Genomic DNA, 25,245 nt, shown 5'->3' with positions numbered 1-25,245 from the left:
ACGCATGACGTTATTAAAAGGATTCTGAGGAAGGTCAGTTCTGCGCGGCGAAAAGAGACTATGCCTTCAAAAGTGCCAACATGAACGCAAATACTGCCCCTAAAAGGACGGAGAGGGGCAAACTTGACCGGTGCTAGTCCTGGGGCGAAATGTCTGGCCCTTATAGTAGGGATATATAAGGCGACCAGCTGGTGATAGCATGTTGCATCCGTTTCTCCGAACGCCATTTAGACGATGGCTTTCTAATCTGATTTCCAACAAGGGAGGTGGATGGGGACAACGTAGTTGAGGCGATAAAATATGACCCGCCGTATAATAACAGCCATGAATTGATGTACAGGAACTATAAATCTGCTCTACTGTCTTCGATGGCCGAGATGTTCTGGCCAATGGAAAAGGTCACGGCTCCAACGTGGTACCGTGGGGAACGCACTTGGACGTGATCCAGTAGACGAATGTTGTTCTTCAGATCTTGTGTGGGGCGAGGTACAGATTTAATTTGTTCCCTGCTAAGGAGAGAAAGGATGGTGTTTCTTCCCTTTCCAGCAGACCTGAGCGACCGCTATTTTTTTTTTTTTCTTCTTCGGCCTAAAACAGCTATCCTCTACGTCACAGGACGTATAGCATATAACGACTTGTTGCGGGATTAGTGGGCAGAATTCAACGTACTCCCCTAGTGGATGGTATTGTAGGCTTTCCGTCAAGAGACATTAACACGTGACTGTGGACACACTCAACGGTCAAGACAGTGGAGGAAGGGGGTCGATTGTTTCTTTTTCAACGTCATATTTCAAGTAAAGGAGACACGAGCCTGTTGTATCCCTACGACTCGACAACCCAGTCCGTTTGTGTGCAACAGTCAATGCTCCTCTGGTGGGTGTACGAACGAAAAGAGACGTTAGCGGTCAGAGAACAACAATGTTCCACGTCGTCTCTTCTCAACGGGGCACCCTCCTCCCCGTGTCCCTCAGCACTAAGGTCCACGAAACAATAGAAGCAGCCACTCCTCTGCCAGGACCTCCAACAAGTATACCGCTTTGCAGAAAGCGACGGGAAGATGCGCCCAGAAAATAAGAGCCCATCTTCCAGTCTTCGGCATACCAGGATATTGTTCCCACTTGGGTGACATGTTGGCCTCGGGGGAGCCATAACCGCGAACGTGGGAAACCTCGCGAGAGGTGGTTGAGGCAAGCTGGGCTAGTCATCATACCCGACCGGCCGTCAGGTGCTGACTGGGGGAGCTTAGATCAAGAGCGGTGTTAGAGAGAGAACGCTTTTATCTGCACACTTTATCTTCTCTTGTCTCGTTGACTTTTTGAGGCAGCAGCAATCACGAAGAGTGGTAGACAGAAACCCCTCCACCCCCACATAGCTACAAATCGCTTGTCAACAAGCCCTCCGGTCACGATCCCTTGTTCCCTTCTTTATCCCCCCTTCTCTTTAAGGACAGAAGGTGTAGTTTGGACACACGGTTACAACTTTTTTTTCTTTTTCGCTTAGAAGCCACGTAGAGCATTTTAACAGGAGGGTAGCGCTGTTCTTTCTTCTTTGTCTTCTTTTTACTAATATCTTTATTTGCCACCAAAGAAGCCGTAGCGGTGTTTTGTTGACCGTGCGAAAAGTTTCAGAAAGCAAATGAGGCACCGTTTAATTGCTGGTCAAACCAACGCTGAGAACCTCACCTCACCACAAGTTTAAAAACGAGTGCACGGACAATTCGATGACATGGTAGTTTATCACGTTCAAAGGAAAACCGCGTAACAAGAACTTTAAAGACTCACCGTAATTGAACTGAAGTGCTCCTCCGTTGGGTCTGGCACATCTGGCAGCCACGACTGCGTGTAGTAGGCCACCGAGTGTTCGAACTCGGAGTCGGAGAATGTCCTCTCGAGCTGCAACAAAACAAATCACTTTAAGCATACATATTTCTCGCGCTGCTCCGAATCATTTTCGAATCGGAACATTTTGTTTAAGGTTGATATGCAACGAGGTTTCACGACAGTGTACTTTATACACAGAATATATTGTTCATTTACAATTGGAAGCAAGTTCACAAGACACTGCATCACCCACAGTAGCGTCACAAAATATTCCATTCGTAAAGGCCTACGGTACCTTCTTTACCTCATTGACCTCAAGTAATAGTACTGCTCTATGACGTCGGAGAGCTATATTTAGCCCATCGCGTGACTACATCCGAGAGTCCCAGCGCTAATCCTCCCATTGACTCCCTATACGCTGTTCCTGGTGTTCCCGAGTGTGGCCGGTATCACAAAAAGAAACCCAATCCAGCCCGACAACAACACGCCAAGGGCCAGGAACGGTTGAAGCCAAAATGCACAGCGGGCTCGGAACCCCTACGCAGTGTTTACGAAGGACAGCAATCACTGGTGACGTTATTGTTCGCGACAGCGGGGGCGTTTTACTTCCGTAATCACTGCGAAGCGCAACGTGACCACATCGTGTCGTCGCTTGGCTCATTCAAACAGCATTGGTTGACGTGCCCCGATTTCGATGGCCACACTTCCAACTTACAGCGTGCACCTTATTTTTCTTTTTCTTTTTTCTTCTTTTTGCTCAGACACCACGGAATCTTGTCAGTTTTGTTTCGACGGACACAGTTCTTCCGTTCTTCCTTCCCGGACTCTCCTGCTTCATCCGGTTCGACAAAACGTGGGCGTCATGGTCTTGTTCAGATATGTTCGAGAGAAATCGTGGCATATGAAATGTTGAAAACAGCGATGTTTCAGCGGTGTGCGCTTACTTATGATGACAGACGGACAAGTTCGATTATGGAACGACGAGCATAAACTAGGCCAACTTCAACTTTCCTTGATCATGCTTTTCAAGCACGCTGTTTTCATTCCAAGATTCTTTTGTTGTGGTCTACGACTATGGCGATTAGGCGGTTTGACATTGAATGGATAAAGCAAAACTTCAGTACTGTGCTGACTGGAAACATGGAGCAGGTAGATGCGCCTCTGGGCAGAAAATGCTGATAATTTCCAACATCCGCTATTATTCTTCCGGGCAAAAAAACAAACAAACAAACAAACAAACAATAAAAAGCTATCCCTGCGTATGATACTGCGTGATTCACGAGTGAGGAAATAGTTTAAGTAGCAAGTCGATTCGATAACACATAATCTAGTATCTCGCTGCATGTAACATGCGTGATCTCCAGAAGTGTGCCACTGACCGAAATGGATACCGAAACTGGACGTTACCGGCCTCGTGCATTCAAACATTTTCTTGCAAAATGTGTTCCTATGATGACGCGACTCACGTCTTCGATGCCTGTTCAGCTGGTTTCTGGCAATCCCTTAGAGGTTCTCCCGAACGAATAAAAATATTAAGTTCCGTTTCTTTTTTTTTTCTTTTTTCGGTATATTGAGTAAAAGTCCTCTTGGACACTCAAACTACAGAATAATTTAGTTTGGCGAAGTCCTCTTCGAAACAACAAAAGAAGAAAAGGTGACACGAAAGTATATAGGCTCGTTCGGCTGCCCAGGGGGCGCCCTCGCCCACTACTATCAGCAGTGCCACCTGTGGTGGCAAGGATAAGTTATTTCCAGCATTTATTTCAGTTATTTCGCAGTTTCCTGAAGTTATTTCATCAGGCATTGTACACATTTACTGAGGTAGGTCGAACTCAAGACAGAATTCACGCGATGACGTGCGAAATCGCCAACATCGTCTTCTACGCTTGTAGAATATGCTGGAAAACTTTTTTTCTTCCGCCCGCCACCAGGGAAGAAAGGCGGCGCCAGTGTCGCCGTGCCAAAACTTTAGCCGAACGTCCCTGTAGACAGGGAACAAAGTCCTATACTTGAGGGACACACTGTTACCTACACCGCATGACACAGGTGTGTTGCTATGATGTTTTCGCTACCGCCAAGAATATGCTTTCTCTGTCTCGGCATGAAAAAAGTAGCGAATACCCTATATAGCCCCCCTCTGGGAGTCGCCGTGAACGAGAACCACTAAGAAAATAAAGTTCCAACATTAGGCAGCGGAAAAGGGCCATCAGAGAGGCGTTGCCGTGTCCAGGACAGCACACCATACGCAGTTCTTGGTAGCAATTACAAATACGGTCCTTTTAAGGGTAACGGGCACCAAAAGCAGACCGAAAGCAGCGGCATAAAAAGACGGTATAATGCTTGGGCTTCGTTGACAAAGCCTGCGACGGAACACCTAGCTTGCCTGGAACATCGCGTGTGACATTTCGTGCTCTTGTTGCGTCACTTTCGAAAAATCCTTGTTGCTAAAGGAATCAATTAGGATAGTATCAATCTTCTCGAAACTGATTCTGGCCTTTCCCAAGCTGCTTCAGCAATCTCCGCATCCTAAACGTAGGTACTGTTATAACGTTATTTGGAACATACAGGCGTGAAGTTTTTATCACTGCGCCTTTGGCCTCCCACGTTGCGTTGCCAGCGCCAAGCGGCCATAATTATAGTGTATTCAAAGTTGCATGTACGATATAATCGCAAAAGGCCCTTGATCCAGCTCTTTATAGAATTGACGTCAAGAATCCTCCAGGCGGTTTTGTCACATTGAAAGAACACGACTTAATGTAGCACGGAAAACCTGCAACATTGAACCGCAATGGAGTTAAGCTTCTGCCATGCACCATCAAAATGGCGAAGAGGCTAGCAAAGGCACTGTGGATACAGTAAATAAACAGATAGTCGAAGCAAGTGAGTTTAGTGAGAAGTAACCCTTGCATTCAGCACGGAGAAACATATCCAGAACGGAATAATTTATAAATAACCTACGAACTGACTGATGACTCGGCGGATTCGACCAGCGTTCTGTCCCCTCCCGGTGTTACATTTCGTCGTTCCTTACGGCCTGACAACTACAATACGTGTGTTAAGAACAAGGGGAAATACCACCATTCAAAGGCAGCGATGTTGGTGTAGTGACAGTTTGCATGCGCTGCACTACGAGACCGGTCTACTTGATGGTTTATTGAATTGACATTTAACAAATATCCGTAAACTTTTCCTAAACTGTCATACCTCTAAACATGCACGAGGATATGAGCAGTGGTTCCTGGATTATAACACATCCTGCTCTAGTAAGTCGGTGGGAAAGAGCCTTGCGGAAGATTTCACGGGAAAAGCCTGGTCGGTGTCTTCGTTACGGTGTAAACTGTAAGCTGAGCTACACACTCGTCACAGAAGATGTCGCCTCGATCGTTTGTGCGTGCACGACACCGGATGCCGTATCAGGAAACCTGCTACGTACACACTTGGCCGATAACAGTCCCGGAGTTGAGCTATTTACGGTAGCTAGTTGTTACTATTGTTGACGTGGAGTCAAGGCATTGCGTCTACACCCTTACAAAAAGGGCGTGTTGTAACACTTTTCTTGGGAAGTACACCCTTGCCACATATCACTCCTTTTGGAGTGTACAATTACTCTCCATTACCCTCGTTAAGGAGTCTCCTCACTGCCTTCATAGCTATGAAAGGAGTGAGTAGACTCCTTAAAGGGAGTGATATATGTGGCAAGGGTGTACTCCCCAAAAAGGAGTTACAACACATTTTTTTTAAGGGTGTACAAGCGTGATGAAGCAATGCGTTTAGAACGACCTTGCTGGAATGCGCGCGAAAACTCTTAGATACTTCTGTTCGATCTATGCACACCTCATCATCTGTTATGTACTCCGAGGCATTACCTCGCAGGTCATGGTTACGAAATTTCACATCCCATAATTAGATTTAGGTTAGATTTAGAACCAAAGTACATGTACCAGTAAGGCGGGAAATTAGTGGAATTTAATATAACTTGCTGCTAATACAGCGGTACCCGCTGTATTAGCAGCAAGGTCTTCAGTCAAGCAGCAGAGGTCTTGGTTGTAAGTTTACTTCTATAATTAGCAACCGCGTTACTTCCTGCATCGTTGTCGGTGACTGCCCACTACCGTCTAGCGTTGACGTCACCCGAAAATATCTGCTCCTTCACTTCATGGGCTCCAGAAGAAGTAGGTTAAAGAGGTTAAACATGTTCTTTTTTTTTCTTTTTTTTATGAGGGGGGGGGGGGACGATCTGAGTCACACACAAGCAACCACTTTGCCCGCAGTACTGTAATGTTGGTTTTGTAGGTGAGCTTGCAGAATGACTTAGCGACTTAGCATGTACAAACACAGCATGGATGCAGGTTTGCCAGCTGAGCGTAACTTGCGGGATAAGTAAGGCTGTTGACAACCAGGCTGTTGTTATTGTGCGAATGTCAGTCCGCACATCATAATTCCTGTGCGATACCAGGCGGAATACCAGAGCGGTCATAAGGGCCTATGATGCAATAACACTATCCTACTGAGGTAATTTCTGCTTCCATGGAATTCCAACCGAATCCTATTTCGAACAACATTGGCCCTCAAGCCGTCCTGAAGATATCCTGCGGCACGGCGATGTCGCGGAATACTTGGTCAACAAACTTCGGTTGTTTCTTTGAGAGTTCAATCTATGGTCAGACATGTTGCCTACTATCAAAGAATCAACATCAGTTCATTCAACCGTGTGCTCATATCCATTTTTAAACGCATTTATAGTAGAGCTAGTATATTTTACCGTTCGTTTCCAAAATAGTCGTTTCCATAACCATAATACAAAACTTTCGACATGAGTGCAACCGACACCGGGGTTATAACGGGAGGCTCGAAGACTGCCTCTAATTGCCCCACAGAGGAAGCACCCCGCTAGAGTAGCTGACCCCAACGGCTGAGAATTACTACGTGATACTTTATGGTTCTACAACCCGTTCTACCAAAGGCCCGAACTGTCTTCCCTGGCACTCTTCCCCTAATGACCCCCCTGCACCTCTACGTTTTTGTTTGCTTCTTTCTCTGGGTGATAGCGGAGCTCGTTGCCCCGTGCATCGTTAGCTCCCGCCCCTGAACTCGCCTTGATTTTGAAGGGCCGGCCTGTAAGTTTGGCTGGGCTTTCGTATACCTGAACAATGCGGATCTCGCCTCCCGGTCTTGACTTTCGCACACACACGCAAAAAAGAAAAAGAGAAAGGTAAAAAAAAGTTGAGCAAGGAATCTCAACAAACACGAAAGAACCGCCAAAGAAGAACACTTGCGAGCTTTTGTATACAGCGAAATTTTTTAAAGTATAACCCAACAGGAAGATGTTTAGACTCTGCCCGTTGGGAGAGAAGATAACCGACAGTTAGGCTTCTTGACGCTAACGGTACCCTCTGGAGGATTAGCTCGTTGCCTACTGCGATGACAGGGAAAGAATGCATATTGCATCCGCGCGATAAGGGAAGATTGCCCGTTTGCGAAAATAAACGGACATGGATATGGCCACTTGGTGTCGACCATATTTTTTTTTAAACGCAACTTGCAACGCATTTTCCAAGTAAGACACTCATACATATTGCATACGTAAATTTGAATGAATTGGCGCGATCAGAGATACACCTGACGGTATGTCGTAAATACGCTGCAATGCTCCTGACTTTCGCGTCTCAGAAGGGACTCAGAAAAAAAAAGGTCGGAAGGCGTCAGAGAGACACCTCAGTCACTCAACACGAGCAATAATGACGGAGGAAATAAGAAAGACACGTAAACAGGTGGAGACCTCGCACTGACATATGCGGATCAACAACCTTCTACGAGGAAGAACAACCGTCATGTGAATGTCGCTCTGATCCGGTCGTGTTCTAATGTGGGGGAACTACCTGATGCTGGCGAATCCAGTTCTGCGAACGATGTTATCGCCATTTATTATGCATTTTCGTTTCGACGAAAAGCGACGAACGCATGCGTCGCACGGATAACCGCGCCGTCGGCGGCGCGTCGCGAGCGCTATATAACGCCATGTGGCGGGAAACCGAAAACGGCTCCCTCGCGTTCTACGAACGCCAGCGCTGCGGAGGCTCGGTAACGTAAACCGTAATGATGTAATTTAAAAATAGACCCGCGTCCTCGTACGAGCTCATTTAGAAGGTGTGGGCGACGTTTTCTTTTTGCCTACGATGACCATTACCTGCGCGCGTGTGTCACTGTGCATGCGTGCGCTCTTGAAGCGCGGGATTTCCGAAACGTTGCTCAAGCAGCTCTGCACACGCTCGCGCCGATTCACGTTCGCTGCGCTCTGTTCCAGGCATGTGATCGGCCTATTTGGTGGGAAGGTGGCGAATATTTAGTGAATAATTTTTAGGCAGCGGGCTAGCGAAGTTCTGACATGGTGACAAATATCTTCTTCAAAGATAATTATAATAAAACTAAACAGAACGACACGCTAACGAGACACGATTGCTTTTTACTGTAATAAGTAACGAAGCTGTCAACCCAATATGAAGTACTGTCCTTGTAAACTGTGAGGAACCCTGGAGAGCACGCAAAATGCTTTCGAAGGTCCTGAACAGAATTGCCAAAAAGAAAGAAAGAAAGAGCAAATGACAAAATGGTAAGAATGGAAGAAATAGAAGAGAATGTGTGGTACTCACGAATTGCTGCTTGGCCCTGTCTGCTTCTTGGTTGGCCACTCGGGCACGGTTGGACACAGCGTCGAGCATGTTTCGTATGTCCTGAGCGCTGAGATCGGCACCGTGGCCCTTGGCACCATCGGGCAAGTTGCACGGGTTCACCCAGAGTGGATGGTCCGAGTCGGAAGACCCTGTCCGTGACACCGGAGCACTCATGGCGGAGTGAAGCAGCACGGCGACAACTATCACCCAGGTGGTATCTGTCAGAAGACAAGACGAATGTTGTCCAAAGAGAAACCGGTGCACGGTCTGCCCTGCCAGCAGCCCGCATGGCATGTTCCGGTACGCGCGGACTCTCGATTTCATGCTTCCATGGCGATATCGCAAACAAATGGGATGCATGTTTCCCCAAACGTGTTCATAAAAAGATAACGAGTCAAGAAAATTCCCTCCCTCACGGTGACGTGCTGCTACTACGAGCGCGAGATTGGGTGATGTCTCTCATGGGAAGTCTCTACAGTCCCGCCTACCAAGCACGTGGGCGCGAGGGCTTAAAAGCTCCGAGCAGGCGCATATTATTGTAGCCATACAGGTGAATAGGTACTGCGAGGATGCTCTCGGGATGTTTCTCCTTCGCTCGTGTGTGCAGTTCAGAAACACTCTTGTGGAGAACACTTCATCAGCAAGTGAGGAAACATGTTGTGTCAACCTCTCCAGTGGCGCGTTTTCATGCGGTGTTTCCGTTGCGCTGGCCTCAAATTGACTCAGTCTCCATTCACTATAATTCCCGCAATCACTTCCGTTTTTATTCCGCCAGTGTTTGTCACGCCTCTTAGTAACCGCTGATGGCGTAAATAATTTGTTGAGAACGCTATCCTGTTGCTATCACTGACTCAACGCTCGTTTGATAAGAACTGGTTCTGGAGTTTCCCATCACGACAGGTTATTACGCACATCCCGTATTCCGGTAGTGATGCTGTTGGCGCTTTTTATGAAGGCGCCTTTTTTTTCAACTTCTGATACTTGCGTGAGTTTAATTGTTTTGGAAAATTTTCTTCAACCGGATTTGCGATTTACGGTTCTACATTATTATAAGCAGTTTTGTGTGCTATGAAACAGTTCTGTGCGTAGAGCTAAGTAAGGTAAGGATAGTAAGAAAAATATAACAAACATGAAGGCCGCAGCATCTCTTATTTAATATTTGACGACACTGAGAACCGCCGATTGTGAGAGCAAATCGCTATTATCGCATAAAGTACAGGTTTATTCGAAAAGTAACCCAATAAAGTACGAGCGTGATTAAGTGGCTCATTCGCCAATTGACACAGACGTACAACCGTACCGCCACCAGAACAAAAAATGAAATGTGATCAATTAATTTGTTCCAAACAATAAAACTGACTGTCTTGTGACCCCCCCCCCCCAAAAACTCTCACACAAACACTCGCTAATTTCGCTTCGCATGTTGGACCCCGCAGTATTAATAAAATACACTGGGAGACAAACACGGCATGAACGGACGCGACAGAGGAATGACCTTGAAAGCAGGACGGCCGAAAACGTGGCTGTCGCTGTATACAGACCGGCCACGTTGATACATTTTGTACGTAGCGCACCGTTTACAAACGTTTACTTCTGCCACATTACTTCGCTGGGTCTGCCATATGTGCTGTGATACCGTCAGACATAACACGCAAGGCAGTTGATATATGCAATCGAATAGAAAGCGGACCAACGACGCCCTGACAGCTTTAGGATCATCCCTGTAACACCTGGTCCGAAGATTCGTAAATAACGCCAACTCTCGTCCGCAGCACACGGACTCCAGCCGCTCGGCGCCGACAGCCCCGAAAGTGGCTTATGGTAATCATTTTTATTGCAAAGCGACCGATATATGAATTCCCAACTGCAAAACAGACAAAAAGTCTGCCCCGCTGAGAAGTTATTGTCGCGCCCCGTATGTTACCGTCGGCAAACGGGAGATGCCCCCGAGAAACATCTTCTCCTGAATGATGCACCTCATGGTTCCTTCTCTCACAAAAATAAATAAAAAAATGGCTTGCTAAACATAAACTTGACTTGACGGTCACTCTCTGACTTGCTCTAAATAACGTCAAGCGGGGGCTTCCAGATGAACGAGGGTTAAACCGGGTTTCGACCTCCTCCATTTAAGATCCTTTGTCTCATAGTACAATGGCTTCAACATACATATAAGAGATAAACTGATGTTCTGAGGCTGGAACAACAAGAAGGGACAGATACAAACAAAGCCTCAAATTGCCTAAGAAATCAACGATGAAAGATGAAAGTCACTGAAAAGGTTAGCCAGCTGTAGGGATCGAACCCACACCGGCAATCCAGAAGATGTGGGTTCGATCCCTACAGCTGGCTAACCTTTTCAGTGACTTTCATCTTTCATCATACATATATAGATCCACTAACGTGGAAAATACACGTTGCCTGCAAAACTGTATGTACCGAGCCTAACTTAATGCCTTGATTCCCTTCAATACCGCTGTCAATCTGGTCGTAAGGGTACGCAAATTTGATAAGAAGTGCAACCATATTTCAATTACTTTTAATAATTGCACTCAAAATACACACACCATGACCCTCTTTGTATTTCAGCGACTACAGGTGCAGTCGTCAGGGTCAGAAACTCCACAAGTGGTTGTGTGACCCGGCGTTGTCTCTTGTGAAGGGGAAATGCGGTACGTTTATCCCTTTTTCCCGTATTTTTTTTGGGTCAGCCAAAAGGTGTACCTCTACACTGCCCTCACTTTCGCCCTCTTGACTATACAGCGAGTCCTAAAATAAAGTTATGCCAGGGTCCTTGAATAGCATAACATGCCATAAGGGCCCTGGGTATTCTTCGACGAAAGGAGGAACAATGTCAGCAGTCATAACCTTTTGTCTGTCTGGCTTTAATGTGGTATATCGTACAATTTCGTGCATCGACAATTAACTCCCTGCAGGGACATCGGAGTCTGTCGGTGCGTTTTGGCGTGCGCGATTATCGATTGGTGGAGGGGGGGGACTCGGCATGATCTATCGGTGGACCAACATTCATATGTCTGCATTAAGCAATAGTTATATAGTTAGTTCGTCAGTGAGTTGAGTTACGGTGAGATTGACGAAAAAACTAACTCCCGGTGAGGCGCTGGAAACGTAGAAATCTAGTAAGTGGTGTGTCCTTGCGTTGAAGCTTTAATGCTGCCTCGTTTCAATGCATGACGAAATTGACGTTTGTAACTGTTTATGGCACCTACGAAGTGGTAAGCGTGTCCCCCCGTCATGAACAGCCCTAAGAGTACCAGGTCGTTTGCAGTCAGCTCTCTCGAATGTGGCTCAGTTTCCATTTTTCGTGCTAAGGCTGGAGGAAACTGTTGCCAAACATGCATACACGGGGAGGACGTCTCTGTCATCCAACGAAACTAGTACGGTGCTGGACAAAAGTTTACGGAACACGCTCCGGCGCATTCATTCCTCAGAGTGACACGCTAGCAGCGAATGGTATACCGTACAGACTTGCAAACAGGTGGACTGGGTTACCCAGGCACATGCCTGTAAGTCCGTACGGTCTCATTCGCTGCTAGCGTGTCACTCTGAGGAAGGAATGCACCGGAGCGTGTTCCGTAAACTTTTGTCCAGCACCGTACTAGCAAAGTGCAGCTTGATTATCTCTTTGGAGTGTGCGCGACTGTATAGAGGGATAGGTGTCGGTGGACACAACTAAACTAGCAGGTAGGGTTAGTTGGCGAGTACCCGTAAGAACTTAAAGCAAAATAACATCGCTGAACCACGTAAGGTGCACGAGGACAATATGTCTGTGCCAAGCTTTTGTCCTCTTCTTATGTGACAATATTCCCTTTACATGTTCTTATTTTGCCAACGTATAGCCCTAACACGAATTGAAGTGCGCTATTCCAGATGACAGTTTTTGTTTTTCCAGCACATTGGAGTCTCGACAGCCCACGACAATGCTAAGTGCATATACTTTCTTACCTCAGTTGAAATGCGCTAAGGAGAGCCCGCGGTGTTACAGGTGTAGCTTTCCTATTAACTGTTCGCAACTTGAAAACGGCGAGAAGACCGCACAGTACCAAACAGGTAAACGACAAAGGCATCCACGGTGCCCAAAGCTGATTACAACAAAGTGTGACGCAATTTCAGCGCCACAACTAACCGTTGATGATCATACCTCTCTGGCTGCTGAGCCGTGTTCATGCTTGTTGGATCGTGTCTTCAACTTCCTTCTTTCTTTGAACCATCGCCGTTTGGTTTTATTACAAAGCGTAAATGTAGCTTAGTCGCTGCTTATCTTGGAATGATTCTGCGTAACTAATTTCACACGTCGTTCGTTACGGTGCCCGATATGCGGTTTGGAACCTATGGCAATAATGACGTTTCGAGAAAGAACGCTTGCACGCAGAAGAAAGCTGCGTGGCCATGTGTCACCTGTCTCTGAAGCGCACCTGCGAAACCCTTTTTGATATCCGTCAGGGTCCACGTAGCATTTCTGATTCAGCGTAGTGCGACATTATAATTCGTGCTTTTGTGGCATGACCTTCGCTTCCATAGGCCGTTCGGGGCATCTGTAATCGGTCAACAGGTGGCCCACTGCAAGCGCTGTTCTGGTTTTGTGCTAGCAGCAGCACTGTCCTTTCTCTGCTTCTACAGCTGCCCGTTACGACTAATACTTTGTTTTTGCTGGACCGTGATGGCACACAATGTGGCGTCAGGTGGAGGCAGCAGACAGCAAGTCTTCGTCGAGTTCGTTCTGTTCATGCAAGGGTCAGGTGTGTTTCAAAGAGTATGAAGTGCCCACAGGAATCTGCTGTGTAGCGTTCTTTTTGCATGAGTCTTCATCACCGCATAGCCTGTTCCCCGGAACTCCAGCAAAGTAGGAATGATACAAAAGTAGCATTGTTTAAAATTTTTGAATAAGGCCATTCGGAAGAAGTGTCGGAATGCTACATAATTGTCCCGTAAACACGGATTAGCATGTTCGTGCTGCAGATCTCTCGATGGGCACTGTGGTACGTCAACAACTAACAAACAAAGTTCGAGTAAATTGCAACCAGATTCTTTTTAAAAAAATGTCCCAATTTCCTTCCGTCTATATAGCGTAAGGGCACTTAGCGGATGAAATATCCTTCTCGTGCATTAATCTGCTATCCCATTCTCAATGGTGATGCGAATATGAATGGCTACAAAATGACGGAGCCAACCAGATCGGATCTCATCGCGTATAGAATGAGGATGCCGATCAAACTGAATGTTCACGTTATCTGTGGTTCCGATCGCTACCGCGACCCACGCTATATCACTTCTCGTCAGACATACTGAGGAGCAACCCGCTATCCACATACACATCGGGGCTCCCTCTCGCTTCGATCACCTCATTTATCTGTGCTCCGTAATAACCCTTCCCAACCCTTTTGAAACACCGCCGCTAGACCTGTACGGTGTCGGAAAATAATGCTGGCAAAAGAAGGCATTACTTCCGTATGCAGCTAGATATTCAGGGTAGGCACGTTTCAGTCAGGAAACGTCCAATTGAACCACCTTTTAACATATTGTGTTGCTTCCCGCAAGCAATATTAATCGTCGAGTTAAGTTTTTCATCGACGGCTGTAGCATGTCAGCTATTTATTAAAAGGTGCGGAACGTAATGAAAAGGTGTGTGAGTGAGTGTGCGCCCGTATATACGGCATCGATCCCCAAGTTTGTAATCTGCAGTTGCTGATGTTTGGACGTTCGTAGTACGAGTTTGTTACTACGTTGTTTCTTTTTCTGTGCAATGTACTATATTTCTGGTACGGGCGCTTTAACCAAAGTCACGTTATTCTATTTATACATGAAACTCCGGATAGCCACATATATCCGTCTTATGTCTCTTTCTTTTTTTTTCAACGGATCCTCTGTAGAGGCGAGCTAAGAAGCTAAAAGTTTCTCACAAAGAATGTCGTCAATAGTAACGTGATCATATTAATTACTAAAAGTAACAACTTTTAGCACTCCCACGCGCACTTATAGGACGTTCTTCTATAGAAAATTTTTACAACGTAAATTTAAAAGACATCGCTACTTAAATGTGCATGCTATATACATCCTTAAGTGATGCTGTTTGACGATGCGACGGTGGATCATACAGTTGTCCAGTGTATATCCAGGGTAAGCTGTACTTTGTTTCATGAATAAATCTTCAGCTCGAACGACGCTTTACTCTGCAAATGTGCAATAAATCCCCCGGAACGGGAAGACGCACAGTGAATTCCTTCTTGAGAAACAAGAAGTTATATAGCCCTTTATACAGGGCGCTGACTAAGAGCATTTTTTTTTTTTTTAGGGGGTATCACATTATAGCATTAACCAAATCGTCGCGTGCAAAAGTTAGCGTTTTGTCGTTATATTCAAAAGAAAAGAAAAGAGAAAAAGTGCTCAGCAGGAGCGGAAGCTGAATTTGATGTTTATCCCCTCATCTCTATCGAGGAATATCACAGTAGCTTACGGGACCCAGTGGATTGCATGTTCGCTGCCCTCTTGAGTGCAGTGTCTCTGCAGTAATGCACGTCCCGCTGTTAGACCATTCCCTCCGTTGACGTCATTGAATCTGTACAGGACTACTCTGTCCCTTAATATCCCATTGTTTTTTTCTTTATTCTTTCAAATGTCAAGCAGTAAAAGACGAATGAATAGCTGCAACAAATCTGCGAGGCGTATCTGAAATTGATGTTTTCGGAGCAAAAATATTGGTCCTATAGTGATCCATGTAGGCGTTCTCTTGGTTGAGTATATGGCATAGCCTAATATGAACGGTATTTTACGCGTCTTAGAGAACAGCGTGATGCATCAAGTTATATTTTTAATGCAGTTGCGCGCAAAAGAAAGAAACTAGGATTGGATGGTTTTATGGGCACGTGATCAAGGATTTGGAAAAAGTACAATAGGAGAGCTGCATGGAACACGAACTGCTCTTCACGAATCGTAATCCGCAATTTGTGCGATAGGCGTGCGGCTAACATTCACACAAACGTTTTTTTTTTTTTAATTCCGTGTTAGCGCCGCGAAGCAACTGTGGCTATGAGCGGCGTATAGACGTGGACAGATGAAGAGAGGACAGCAGGAAGGAGTGGGGGACAGGGGTGTTAGTATGCGTCCTGGGCCGACTTCAAGGGGAACTGTGCCGACATTCGTCTAGAAAGTCTTCGGAAAACCCAGGGAAAACCTCAGACAGCACAGCCGGTGACAGGATTCGAACCCGTGTCACCTCCCAGTCTCGACGTGGAAAGCGATCACTCTAACCACTATGCCACGGGAGCTGGTTTTCACACAAACGTGCAGTCTTTTCTTCATTTATGGCGATGTATGTAACCTCGTAGGTTTCTAAAAATATCCAGAACTTTTTTTTTTTTTTTCATTATGAAGACTACGGAAAGGTTTTGCAAATGTAAGTGTCAAGTCAAGTGTAACATTTGCGTGTTTGCGTTTCCTTCACATTGTACGAGCAGAGCACAACACACGGAAAATGCTTCTCGAAACAGAAGTCGTACACATAATTACAACATGGTACTCAAGGGACACCACAATGGATACCGCGAAGGGATCACTTCTTCGAGAAGACACTCCAACTCAAACTCGAGAAGGCATTTGGCAATATCTAAACAATATTCTATAAAAATGTGGCAGTGTTACTTAGCCCATTACAGACGTATCCTTTCAAACTTTAAATAGCATCCTCACCATGAACGAAACGGAAGTTACACCATTACGAGGACAAACGCCATACACTCTGTTCGTTCCCGACTTCCTCATAAAAATACGTACACGTGTGCTGCGCGCGTAACCTAACCACGCTACGCACATGGGCAGAGAAGTCGTTCCTCTCGCTACTTTTACGCGAGAAAATATAATATATATTGATGCGAAACGTGACGTCCGTTGCTTCAATCTGGCACGAGTGCCCCGGAGTTGAGCCACAATCTATCCAGCTTCTTCGCCATCATATCACCAAATATTTCCTCGCTTCTGTTACACGCCACCTATTCCAGCAACACCCTATCCCATCGTACTACCACAGATTCCACAACTGTTGATCACATGAGCCGCCTGAGCAAAGAACCGAAGTGGAAGCTTACCATTAAGCCTCATCCTCTGCAGTCACACAACATGCTTTTTGGAGGGTCCTTCAGACTACACGCGGGAGTTTCTCGCAAGCATGCAGCACTAGGTTCGCGGGTGGGCACTAGCAAGTCCTTCTCTCCAAAGGCGCTTACTCATCGTCGATAACTCCTTTGTAATAAGGGCTACGACGACTTTCTTTCTTTCTGTAGTGGTCCTCCTCCTCTCCGTGGAGAGGACCATAGGAATATCTTTTTCGTAACGTAAGGAAGCGCACCTGCGAACTTGTTGCATAGATGGGGCGGGTACGTCGAGGGCGATACCAAGTCATACGTCTATGTATCCTCGTAGACCATGTATACGTATATATATATACACACACATTTAAACGGGGTAGAGTCGATTTTTCTCCCTCCTCGCGCCTGTATTTCTAGCCTGGAGCTACCGGCAGCACCAAGCAGTCTCGAAAAGCTGCCAGGCAACCCCCCTTCATTCTTCTGTACCTACCAATCTGCCTCCGTCTACCTCTTAAGCCGCGGGCGATCGTGGTGTTTCTTCCAGAATCCCACTCACGTAAGCACTCCACCCCTTTTACGTAGAGCCTTCAGGTGGACTTGATCGAGCATCATTAACAAGATGCCTTCTGTTCTACTTGTCTGGGCCCAATCGCTGAAGAGTAGGAGTGACGAACGCTGGCGTGGATCAACAGTTCAACGCCACCCTAATGCACAGCTTGAGGTGTACAGTTGACCTTTCACATTTCGTAATAGCGGCAACCAACCATCATTGTACCGTCATCAAATGCAGAGCTGCATCGTTGTTTGTTTAGTACTTGAGGCATCGAGTAATGTGGCGATTGCTTTGAAGGGCGGGTTTTTTTTTCCTGGGGGGGGGGGGGGGATGTGATAGTCCCTGGATGAACTTTGCGTAGAAAGTTACCATCCCTAAGAACGAACGAAGTTGCTTGCGATTTTCTGGCACTGGAACGTCTACAATTGCTTTATCTTTTCCGGTGATGTCGAAACACGTACCGTTCGCGCCAATGATGTGACCCAAAAAGCACAGTTCTGACTTCACGAATTCGCACTTGCTTTTGTTTATTTTAACACCTCTGTCGCTCAAACGCTGAACATGTTCCAAGTTTTTCGAATGCTCCTCTTGCGTTCTTCCCATGACAAATATATCATCTAAATAGCAAACGACGTCGTTCAATCCTTTTAGCATGTTGTCCATAATTCGCTGAAAAAGCGCTGGCGCAGACACCACACCGAAGGGCAGGCGGTTGACCGCAAATAAACCTTTGTGTGTGTTCACAGTAAGAAGACGTTTAGATTGTTCACTCATCACAACTTGGTAATAATAACTCTGACTGAGGTCGATTTTTGAGTACAGTCGACCCCCGTTTATCCGGACGGTGCCGTTCCCGGCGAAATCGTCCGGATACCGGGGCATCCGGATAAATGAAACGACCGAATAGAAACGTCCTACAGAGCAAGGTTTAATTAAAACACAGAAATCTCGTCAATGACAGCTGTTACATAGTAGCGTAGGCACTCGATTCCTGCAAACTTTTGCTATTTGCATAGAGTTGAGCCACGCTGTTCACGCTGCTCGAAGAATGTCAGTGCGGACGCAAAGTGTCAATGTCGGAGCCTTGTTTCTCACTGGCGCCATCGGCACCGTCTTACTGCACATCATCGGAGGCAACAGCAGCAATCACACCGTCATCAGTCATAGCTGCACACGCGTCATCATCCTTATCAACGTCAACGTAGTCAGAAACCGCAGCATCATCTACGGCAGTCGCAGTGAGCCTCTGCATCAGGGATCGCAGCTCAGCTAGGGGAATGTCTTCATCGGCCAACGGGCCGTAACCAGCAGGCCCTCGGGTTGGAGCTTTCCCCTCTAGAACCGGACAGTTGCTAGAGATATTTCCAAATGACTCGACTGGTCAACGTGACCCAACGCACACAAATAGAAAAGGGGGTCATCGTGCACGGTTGTCTCCCCTACGGAGGAATGTTGGTCCCTGACGTGTGACGGGAATAACCCCAACACAGTGAAAAGGGTGACGAAGCGGGGTCAGCGTCTCCTCTTACTCACGGTAGTCCGGATAACTGAAGCTGGATTACAAGAGTTTTCGACTTTCGTTCCCTGGAATTCTTGTCCGAGTCCGGAAGCTGAAGTCCGGATAAACGAGAACAAAATACATGGAGGAAAATCCGTTCCCGTGCCTTTTGTCCGGATACCGCGGGATCCGGATAAATGAAGTCCGGATAAACGGGGGTCGACTGTAGCACCTTCCACCGGCTAACGCAGCAAGCATTTCGTCTATTCGAGACAGCGGGTAGCTCTCTGCTACTAGTTGAGGATTTAGTGTAACCTTATAGTCTCCACAGAGACGTATGCCACCGTCTTTCTTTTCGAGCTCTATGTTAAACGTTTAAACGTCAAAACGTTTAAACGTTTTCTTACGTTTTGTGACACGTTTCACAGATTAAATGTTCTTAAAACATGTTTAAACGTGTTCTGTTAGATATACGTTCAACAGCATGTATACGTATTTAAACGTTTTCCCAGGATACGTTTCAAGTTTTCGTTCGCATAAACGTACAGCGGCACGTATACATATATAAACGTTTTCTTAGGAGACGTTTAATCGTTTTCTTTCCTCCTCTAAACACTACAGCTTACTTTCCTTGAAAGACAGTGCAGGGTATCGTTAAAGTGACATGCTACTTTGTCTCGCTCATTTGTGACAGTCTTATGTTTAATAAAGAACAGTCACAGCGCAGGGCGCGTTTTATTCCGTTTCTTGGTGGTTAATAGAGCGTTGCCACGACACCGTTCGCAGCGTACACCGAACTCCGCTCCGCGTGCACTCATGGCATTGGGATCGCTGACACTCCAAAAACGGAGCTTTATCTCATCGACATCGTCCGGCAGAATTATAATTCTGGGTGTTATCCTTTTCTCCATCCCAATTTGTTCATAACGGGAGGTGTACGGCTCTTTGTGGGAATTCGCGTCAGCGCATCATGCCCCAGAAGTCGTGCTCATCCCTTTTTTCCCACTCTGGCGCAAGAATGATATCATTCGGGACAGTGATTGGTTCTTAACGCGTAATTGGCAAACGTTCTGGTTTTAGAGTGCAACAGTGGGAACCAGTAGGAAAGAGCAGGTTACATGCTTCAGGATAAAGTAGTCATTCAAGGTGACAATCTTCAGCGTTGGTCTTTCCACCAAAATACTACTTGCGTAAAGAAGGTAAATACGGAATTTTAGTATAAACTACCCAAATGATTAAAACGTCATCACCGACATTACGAGCTCGACATGTTTAAAACTGTAGCGAAACATGTCGGTTCATAATGAACTGTACGACGAAAATGAATACTGATAGGGGGGGGGGGGGGGCTTAGAAGACAAATATGAACTGAAGTAATAAGCTACTTACAGGACAGTGAGAAACTGGCGTAGTTGGTAATTACTGATGGGAACCATGGACGCGCCAGGCATAACGGGGACAACTTCTGTCTCTGTCCCCGTAATGCCTGGCGTGTCCATGTTTCCCATTAATAAAGATAAGAAGTTGCTTAAATGGCTATCCGTTTCGAAAGGCGTTGCGTTTCGTATTAGCAAGACGTTTAAACGCTTCACCTTGACATAACGTTCCACCGCTTCGATTTAACAAAACGCTTAAACGTTTCACATTAACAAACCTTTAAACGTTTCACAAGGAAACTTTTCCCAGACTATACGTGAATCTAAACTGCGTATAAAACGTTTAAACAGAAACGTTTTAAACGAAAATCGGAAAAACGTGTTAGATCCCGAGCCCTACTTCCTTTACGACGGGTACGATCGGTGTCGCGTATTCGCTTGTCTGTACTGGAGTCCAAACGTCATTCTTTATCAATCATTCCATTTCTTGCTTTCACAAAACGTGGGGTCGCATCTGGCTTCAAAATTAGTGTAGCGCAGTCATTCGTTATCAATCCCACATCATCGGAAAAGATGTGGTTGAAATTTTGCAGAAGGTGCGCCACGCTTCTGTTTTCAGCAACTTTCACTTGATGTAAACTTTGCCATTCAAGACGAACTTGCCGTAACCAGCCTCTGCAGATTAATAATCGCTTGGGGTAGCACGTGCAATGGAAGGACACCTTGAAAGTCCTTGTGATTAACACGGACGTTAACTAAACCGCAAGGAATCACTGTTTCTCCGGTGTACGTTTTCAGTTGCAACGACGTTTGAAGTAACTTTAAACTTGGAAACTTTTGCTTGATATCTTTCCACGAGATAACGGAGACAGCAGCTCCCGTGGCCAACTCCATACGCGAAGGCACTCGTTCGATTTCCATGTCAAACGAAATAGGTTCTGGACCTTTCATGCTGTTTAAAGACTTCAATACAGTTTGCGTGGTTCCCGGATTAGGCGACAACTTCTTAAGCGTGTTCCGACTTGTACGCTTATGTTGATTATTTTGACGTTTTACACTCGCACATGCAGCCCGCTATATGCCCAATTTTTCGACACTTGAAGCATGTTGCGTTTTTGAACGAACATTGGTGGGCTGCATGCCTTTCAGAACCACAACGATGGCATGTACTCTTCACACTGGCATCTTTGTGAGCGCTGAATTTCTGTAGTCCTGACTCAAACGAATTTGGCTTTCTAACGTGGCTTTCTCCTAACTGTAGTGAGTGTGGCGTTGTAGAGGATGTAGAACACATCCTTCTCAGGTGTCAGAAATACGTCGATGCCCGAAGGACATTAGGGACAAGCCTCTCTCGTGTGGACTCCCGAGCCTTCGACATCACGAAACTGTTAGGTCCTCCTTCGTCCGACAAGGCCCTAAGGGCACTTGAAGCCTTTTTGCATGCAACCGGGCTTATGGACATCCTATGACACGGTGAATGTGTGATGTGTCCTGTGTGCCCCCGGCGATTCCGCCACTTTACTCTCACTTGGGCGCAGCTCTTGAACTTTTGACCTATTGAACTCCATTATCATCTCTGTTCGTCTCTGGACATCATCTCTTTGTGTTTTCATCATCTCATCATCGGTTTGAACTTTCTATATTAAGTGTACTGGGGTAGCCAGTTTGACTTCGTCGAAACTAACATCCCCATTTTTTTCTTTATTCACATCACATCACATTCTAACGTGGCATTCAGCAGCATTTCTCGTTGCACGTTCCAGAGAAAATGCTTTCTCTATGGCTTTCTTAAAGCTTAAAGAATCGTCCTCCGTGAACAAAGATTTCTGAATATCTACTCGTAGAAGTCCTGCCACAAATCGGTCCCGAAGTATTTCGTCTAGCACACTCCCAAAATCACAGTGTTCCACCAGGTGTTTTAGCTCCGCAACAAATTCGGCCATCGTCTCATTCTCTTGCTGTGACCGGTTATGAAATCTTGCACGTTCAGCAATAACGGAGGGTCTCTGAGACAAATGGTCTCTAAGCAATTTTAGCAACTCGTCCAGAGTCTTGGAAGCGGGCAGTTCCGGCGAACACAGGTTCTTCAACAGCTCGGACGTTTTTCCTCCCCCAATGCTCAAAAAGGCGTCAACATGGTCATTGTCGGGGATTCGGTTGACACGAAGAAATGACTTTAACCGCTCTTCATATGAGGGCCAATGAGAAATAGATTCGTCGAAAGGCTCTACATGCCCTATTAGCACCATGGCTCTGTGAGCGCTGCTTGTAGACATAGACGCAGCTGATGATATTCCGGAGGACTTCTGTTCTTCAGACGTCATGGCACCAGTCTTCGAATCCCATCTTCGTCGCCATTATGTAGTGTTTCACGACAGGATGACGTCTAGTTGCACAGAGCCAAGCTTTATTGGATGCACTTGCATGAGAAGATAGTTGCATGTACGCGGCTAGCACTGCCGCCAGAAAAGCAACCGGGCGCACGAGAGTGCTTCCTTTAATAGAGACGAACGCGATACGCCCCCCCCCCCCCCCCCAAACACATGTGATCACTCAAGACGCAAAACAACACATGGCCTTCAAATTTCATGACAGCTAATGTCCCGAACACAGATATCACAGGCGTTACACGCCTTTCTGTAGCTTGCATTTTTGAATGCTTCCACGCATACTATATATATATATATGCTTCGTCCTCACTTCCAGCCTTATAACATCGTTATGTTAAACGATACGGTAAAATAATTGCGGATTACAAGGAGTTCGTCCTTCGGCAGACTTAGGCAAGTGCCCAGGGGAAGCTTCAGGGGTCGCGTGACGTGACATTTATGTTTACTTAGTATACACAGAAGCGCCCAATAACCAACGAAGAAAGATAATATTGCAGTACTACACGACAAGCAAATGAAAAATTGCGTTGCAGATTAATTATGTTTTTAAGCCTGACTTCCCACTACACAGCATACTGGCGGAGAGTGTCACGAATGCGTCGGACATAAACATGACGTAAACTATGACGTATCTTCTTTCAAGATCCAGATCGTTCTTTCGTAACTTGATTTCATTGGAAGGAAATAATACCTGTCGCGATAAAACGTCTCAATCATCATCGTCAAAATAAGGTGTTACTGCTGATGTTGTTAGATTGTGCAGAGCACGTGCTCTGCCGCGTGTGATTATGATAACCGCACGAAGCGTACCTGATGTTATTCGTTAATATTTATTCCACCTGTGTTTCTAAGCCGAGCAACACAATGGGTAATTAATGCGTGACACTGTAACAACGGAAACGCTTCTACGGTAGGGCAGTGAACAAAACTGGGACCCTAATGTGCAATGCAGTGCGAATCCTTGGCGACTGGAAGGATGAGGTGATAATGTCATGTTCACACGTTTGGCGTGACACAGGCTGCCAATCAAATTAATTCCATGTGCACAATGCTGTGAATGAGGGGACCACCCTAACCAGCTTATCTGATCATAGTCGACACGATCATAACATGCTGGAAAAAGAATTAAGAGTCTGTAAGCGGAGTGACCTGTCTTCATTTGTTGAGCATTCGGTCACATCGTTTGACCAAGAGTCACTCATCACAGACAATATCCACCGTGGTTCTTTTTTGTTTTTAAAACGCTGGGTATGTGCATACTAGTCTATATTTCACTATGCATATTATACCGCTATATACGCATGCGGTAGAAGATGCAGTTTGTGTGATGTGCGTGTTTTTCTTTTCAGGTAATTTATGCTGATATAACGCCTTCCACACAATGTTTCTTCTGCACTGCAGTAAACTGCAGCTATACGGAACCGTGACATCCCTTCCAATCTTGCACAACCGGTGAAGCAAAGGCTTTCACGCGAAAGCCAAGCTCTGACATTTATCGCCCATTGGCCGAAGGTCGGGTTCAGTTGTAACGTGTTGGAATTAAGCCATTTCGCCAAGTACCAGTATTACCTGCAATACGTTCGCGGTTAGCATTGCAGGTCTGAGTCGAGGCAGCAGAGTGTTCGCCCACACCCGGACACGTACGGTTCCAGTGGGCACTTCCGTAAACGCAGTCGGTAATGGACGCATCTAATTTGCGTGGGTAAGTCATTTGGGAGCATCGATTTCACCAAGGGCGAACAGCGACTGCAATGCGACGTCAATCATTCAAATTTTGCGCGGTTACTGTTCACATACTCTCTGGGGTATCCCCAGTTACGTCGGCTTGACGTCGCACCGCCTTCTCGGAAAAGAGGGCCACGTCACGATACGAACCATCCCTTGAGGTGTCTGCAAGTGATGAGAATCCCCCGCGCTGGCTGGCAATGGGTCGACGAAGCGATATTCTGGCGTCGGTGGAACGTTTCAGTCAGTTATGAAGCAACGACGTAACGCTGGTGGAGTAACCGCTGGGAGTTTCTGAGAGCCGGTTTTAGCGACGGGCTTGCCTTGAAGTATTCCGCTACTGTTGCTGGCACTACTTCTGTTATTATTTTTGTCTCGAGAAATCGACAGTGCGATCCATTAGCGTTGCTCTTGGGCCAAAACGGAAATAAATACGTACATACGAAGGAGGAGAGTGAATCACGTACCGAAGTTGTGGAACAGCAAAAGAGCGAACCACAGCAAAGGTATCATGGAACAGCGTTGATGAAGGTCTCATCGTTGTGCAAAGGAGTGTTACAGGGTTCGTCACCAAATGTGTGGGAAAATGAAGCCAAACGTATGGAGGTTAACGTGTAGTTCAGCGACAACAGCTTCGAGTTTTTTTTTTTTTTTTAAACTTGGATTTGTCGATGCTGGAACATAAAAGCCTTGTTGTTTCGAGGCAAGAGAGAGTGTATAATCGCATTGAACTAAACAGAGATTTTGAAAAAGTTCAGACCCTAGTGATAATAAACTGAGACAGGATATTGCTATACTTTTATCCAAGTATAGGGGAGTATACGGTCCAAATTAAGAGAACCCTTTATTACGGTCATATTATAAGTTGTACATTTCTCAGGTAAAAAGGAGACCCGCCAGTGTTTCTTGTATGTACTCTCGTCCCTTCGTCCACCTGCTTACTGACGCAGTCAATTTCCTTTTCTTATTTTTGTTCATGCGTTGTGTGGGTGGGGTTAGAGCATACTAATACTAACAACTTAGCACAGCAGAATCACCGTTGTGTGCTAACAACAAATGTAAAGATAGATGGGGGAGGGGGGGTGCTTGTAGAAATACATCATGCCCTCTGCA

General features: G+C 46.1%; 1 protein-coding gene and 1 long non-coding RNA gene across 8 annotated transcripts in view; one reads left to right on the top strand and one right to left on the bottom strand.

Moving 5' to 3' along the window:
• Nucleotides 1–25,245, top strand: part of LOC135397339 (uncharacterized) — a 116,816-nt gene that overhangs the window by 26,437 nt on the left and 65,134 nt on the right. The window lies entirely within an intron of this gene.
• The window catches only part of LOC135397312 (uncharacterized), an 80,578-nt gene that overhangs the window by 972 nt on the left and 54,361 nt on the right, over nucleotides 1–25,245 (bottom strand). For 5 of the 7 annotated variants that reach the window (XM_064628857.1, XM_064628840.1, XM_064628830.1 and 2 more), the window contains 2 exons: nucleotides 8,471–8,709; nucleotides 1,782–1,892 (listed from right to left, as the gene is read on the bottom strand). In XM_064628857.1, coding sequence (XP_064484927.1) covers nucleotides 1,782–1,892; nucleotides 8,471–8,665 — 306 coding nt within the window. In that variant the 5' untranslated portion in view covers nucleotides 8,666–8,709. Of the gene's footprint in view, nucleotides 1–1,781; nucleotides 1,893–8,470; nucleotides 8,810–12,454; nucleotides 12,666–25,245 lie in introns of those variants that run through there. The other 2 variants (XM_064628849.1, XM_064628811.1) reach the window with 2 other exon arrangements.

This window comes from Ornithodoros turicata, chromosome 1, assembly GCF_037126465.1.
Source record: "Ornithodoros turicata isolate Travis chromosome 1, ASM3712646v1, whole genome shotgun sequence".
Taxonomy (NCBI): Eukaryota; Metazoa; Arthropoda; class Arachnida; order Ixodida; family Argasidae; genus Ornithodoros; species Ornithodoros turicata.
The sequence above is the reverse complement of the archived record's forward strand: the minus strand, read 5'-3'. Positions and strand labels throughout refer to the sequence as shown.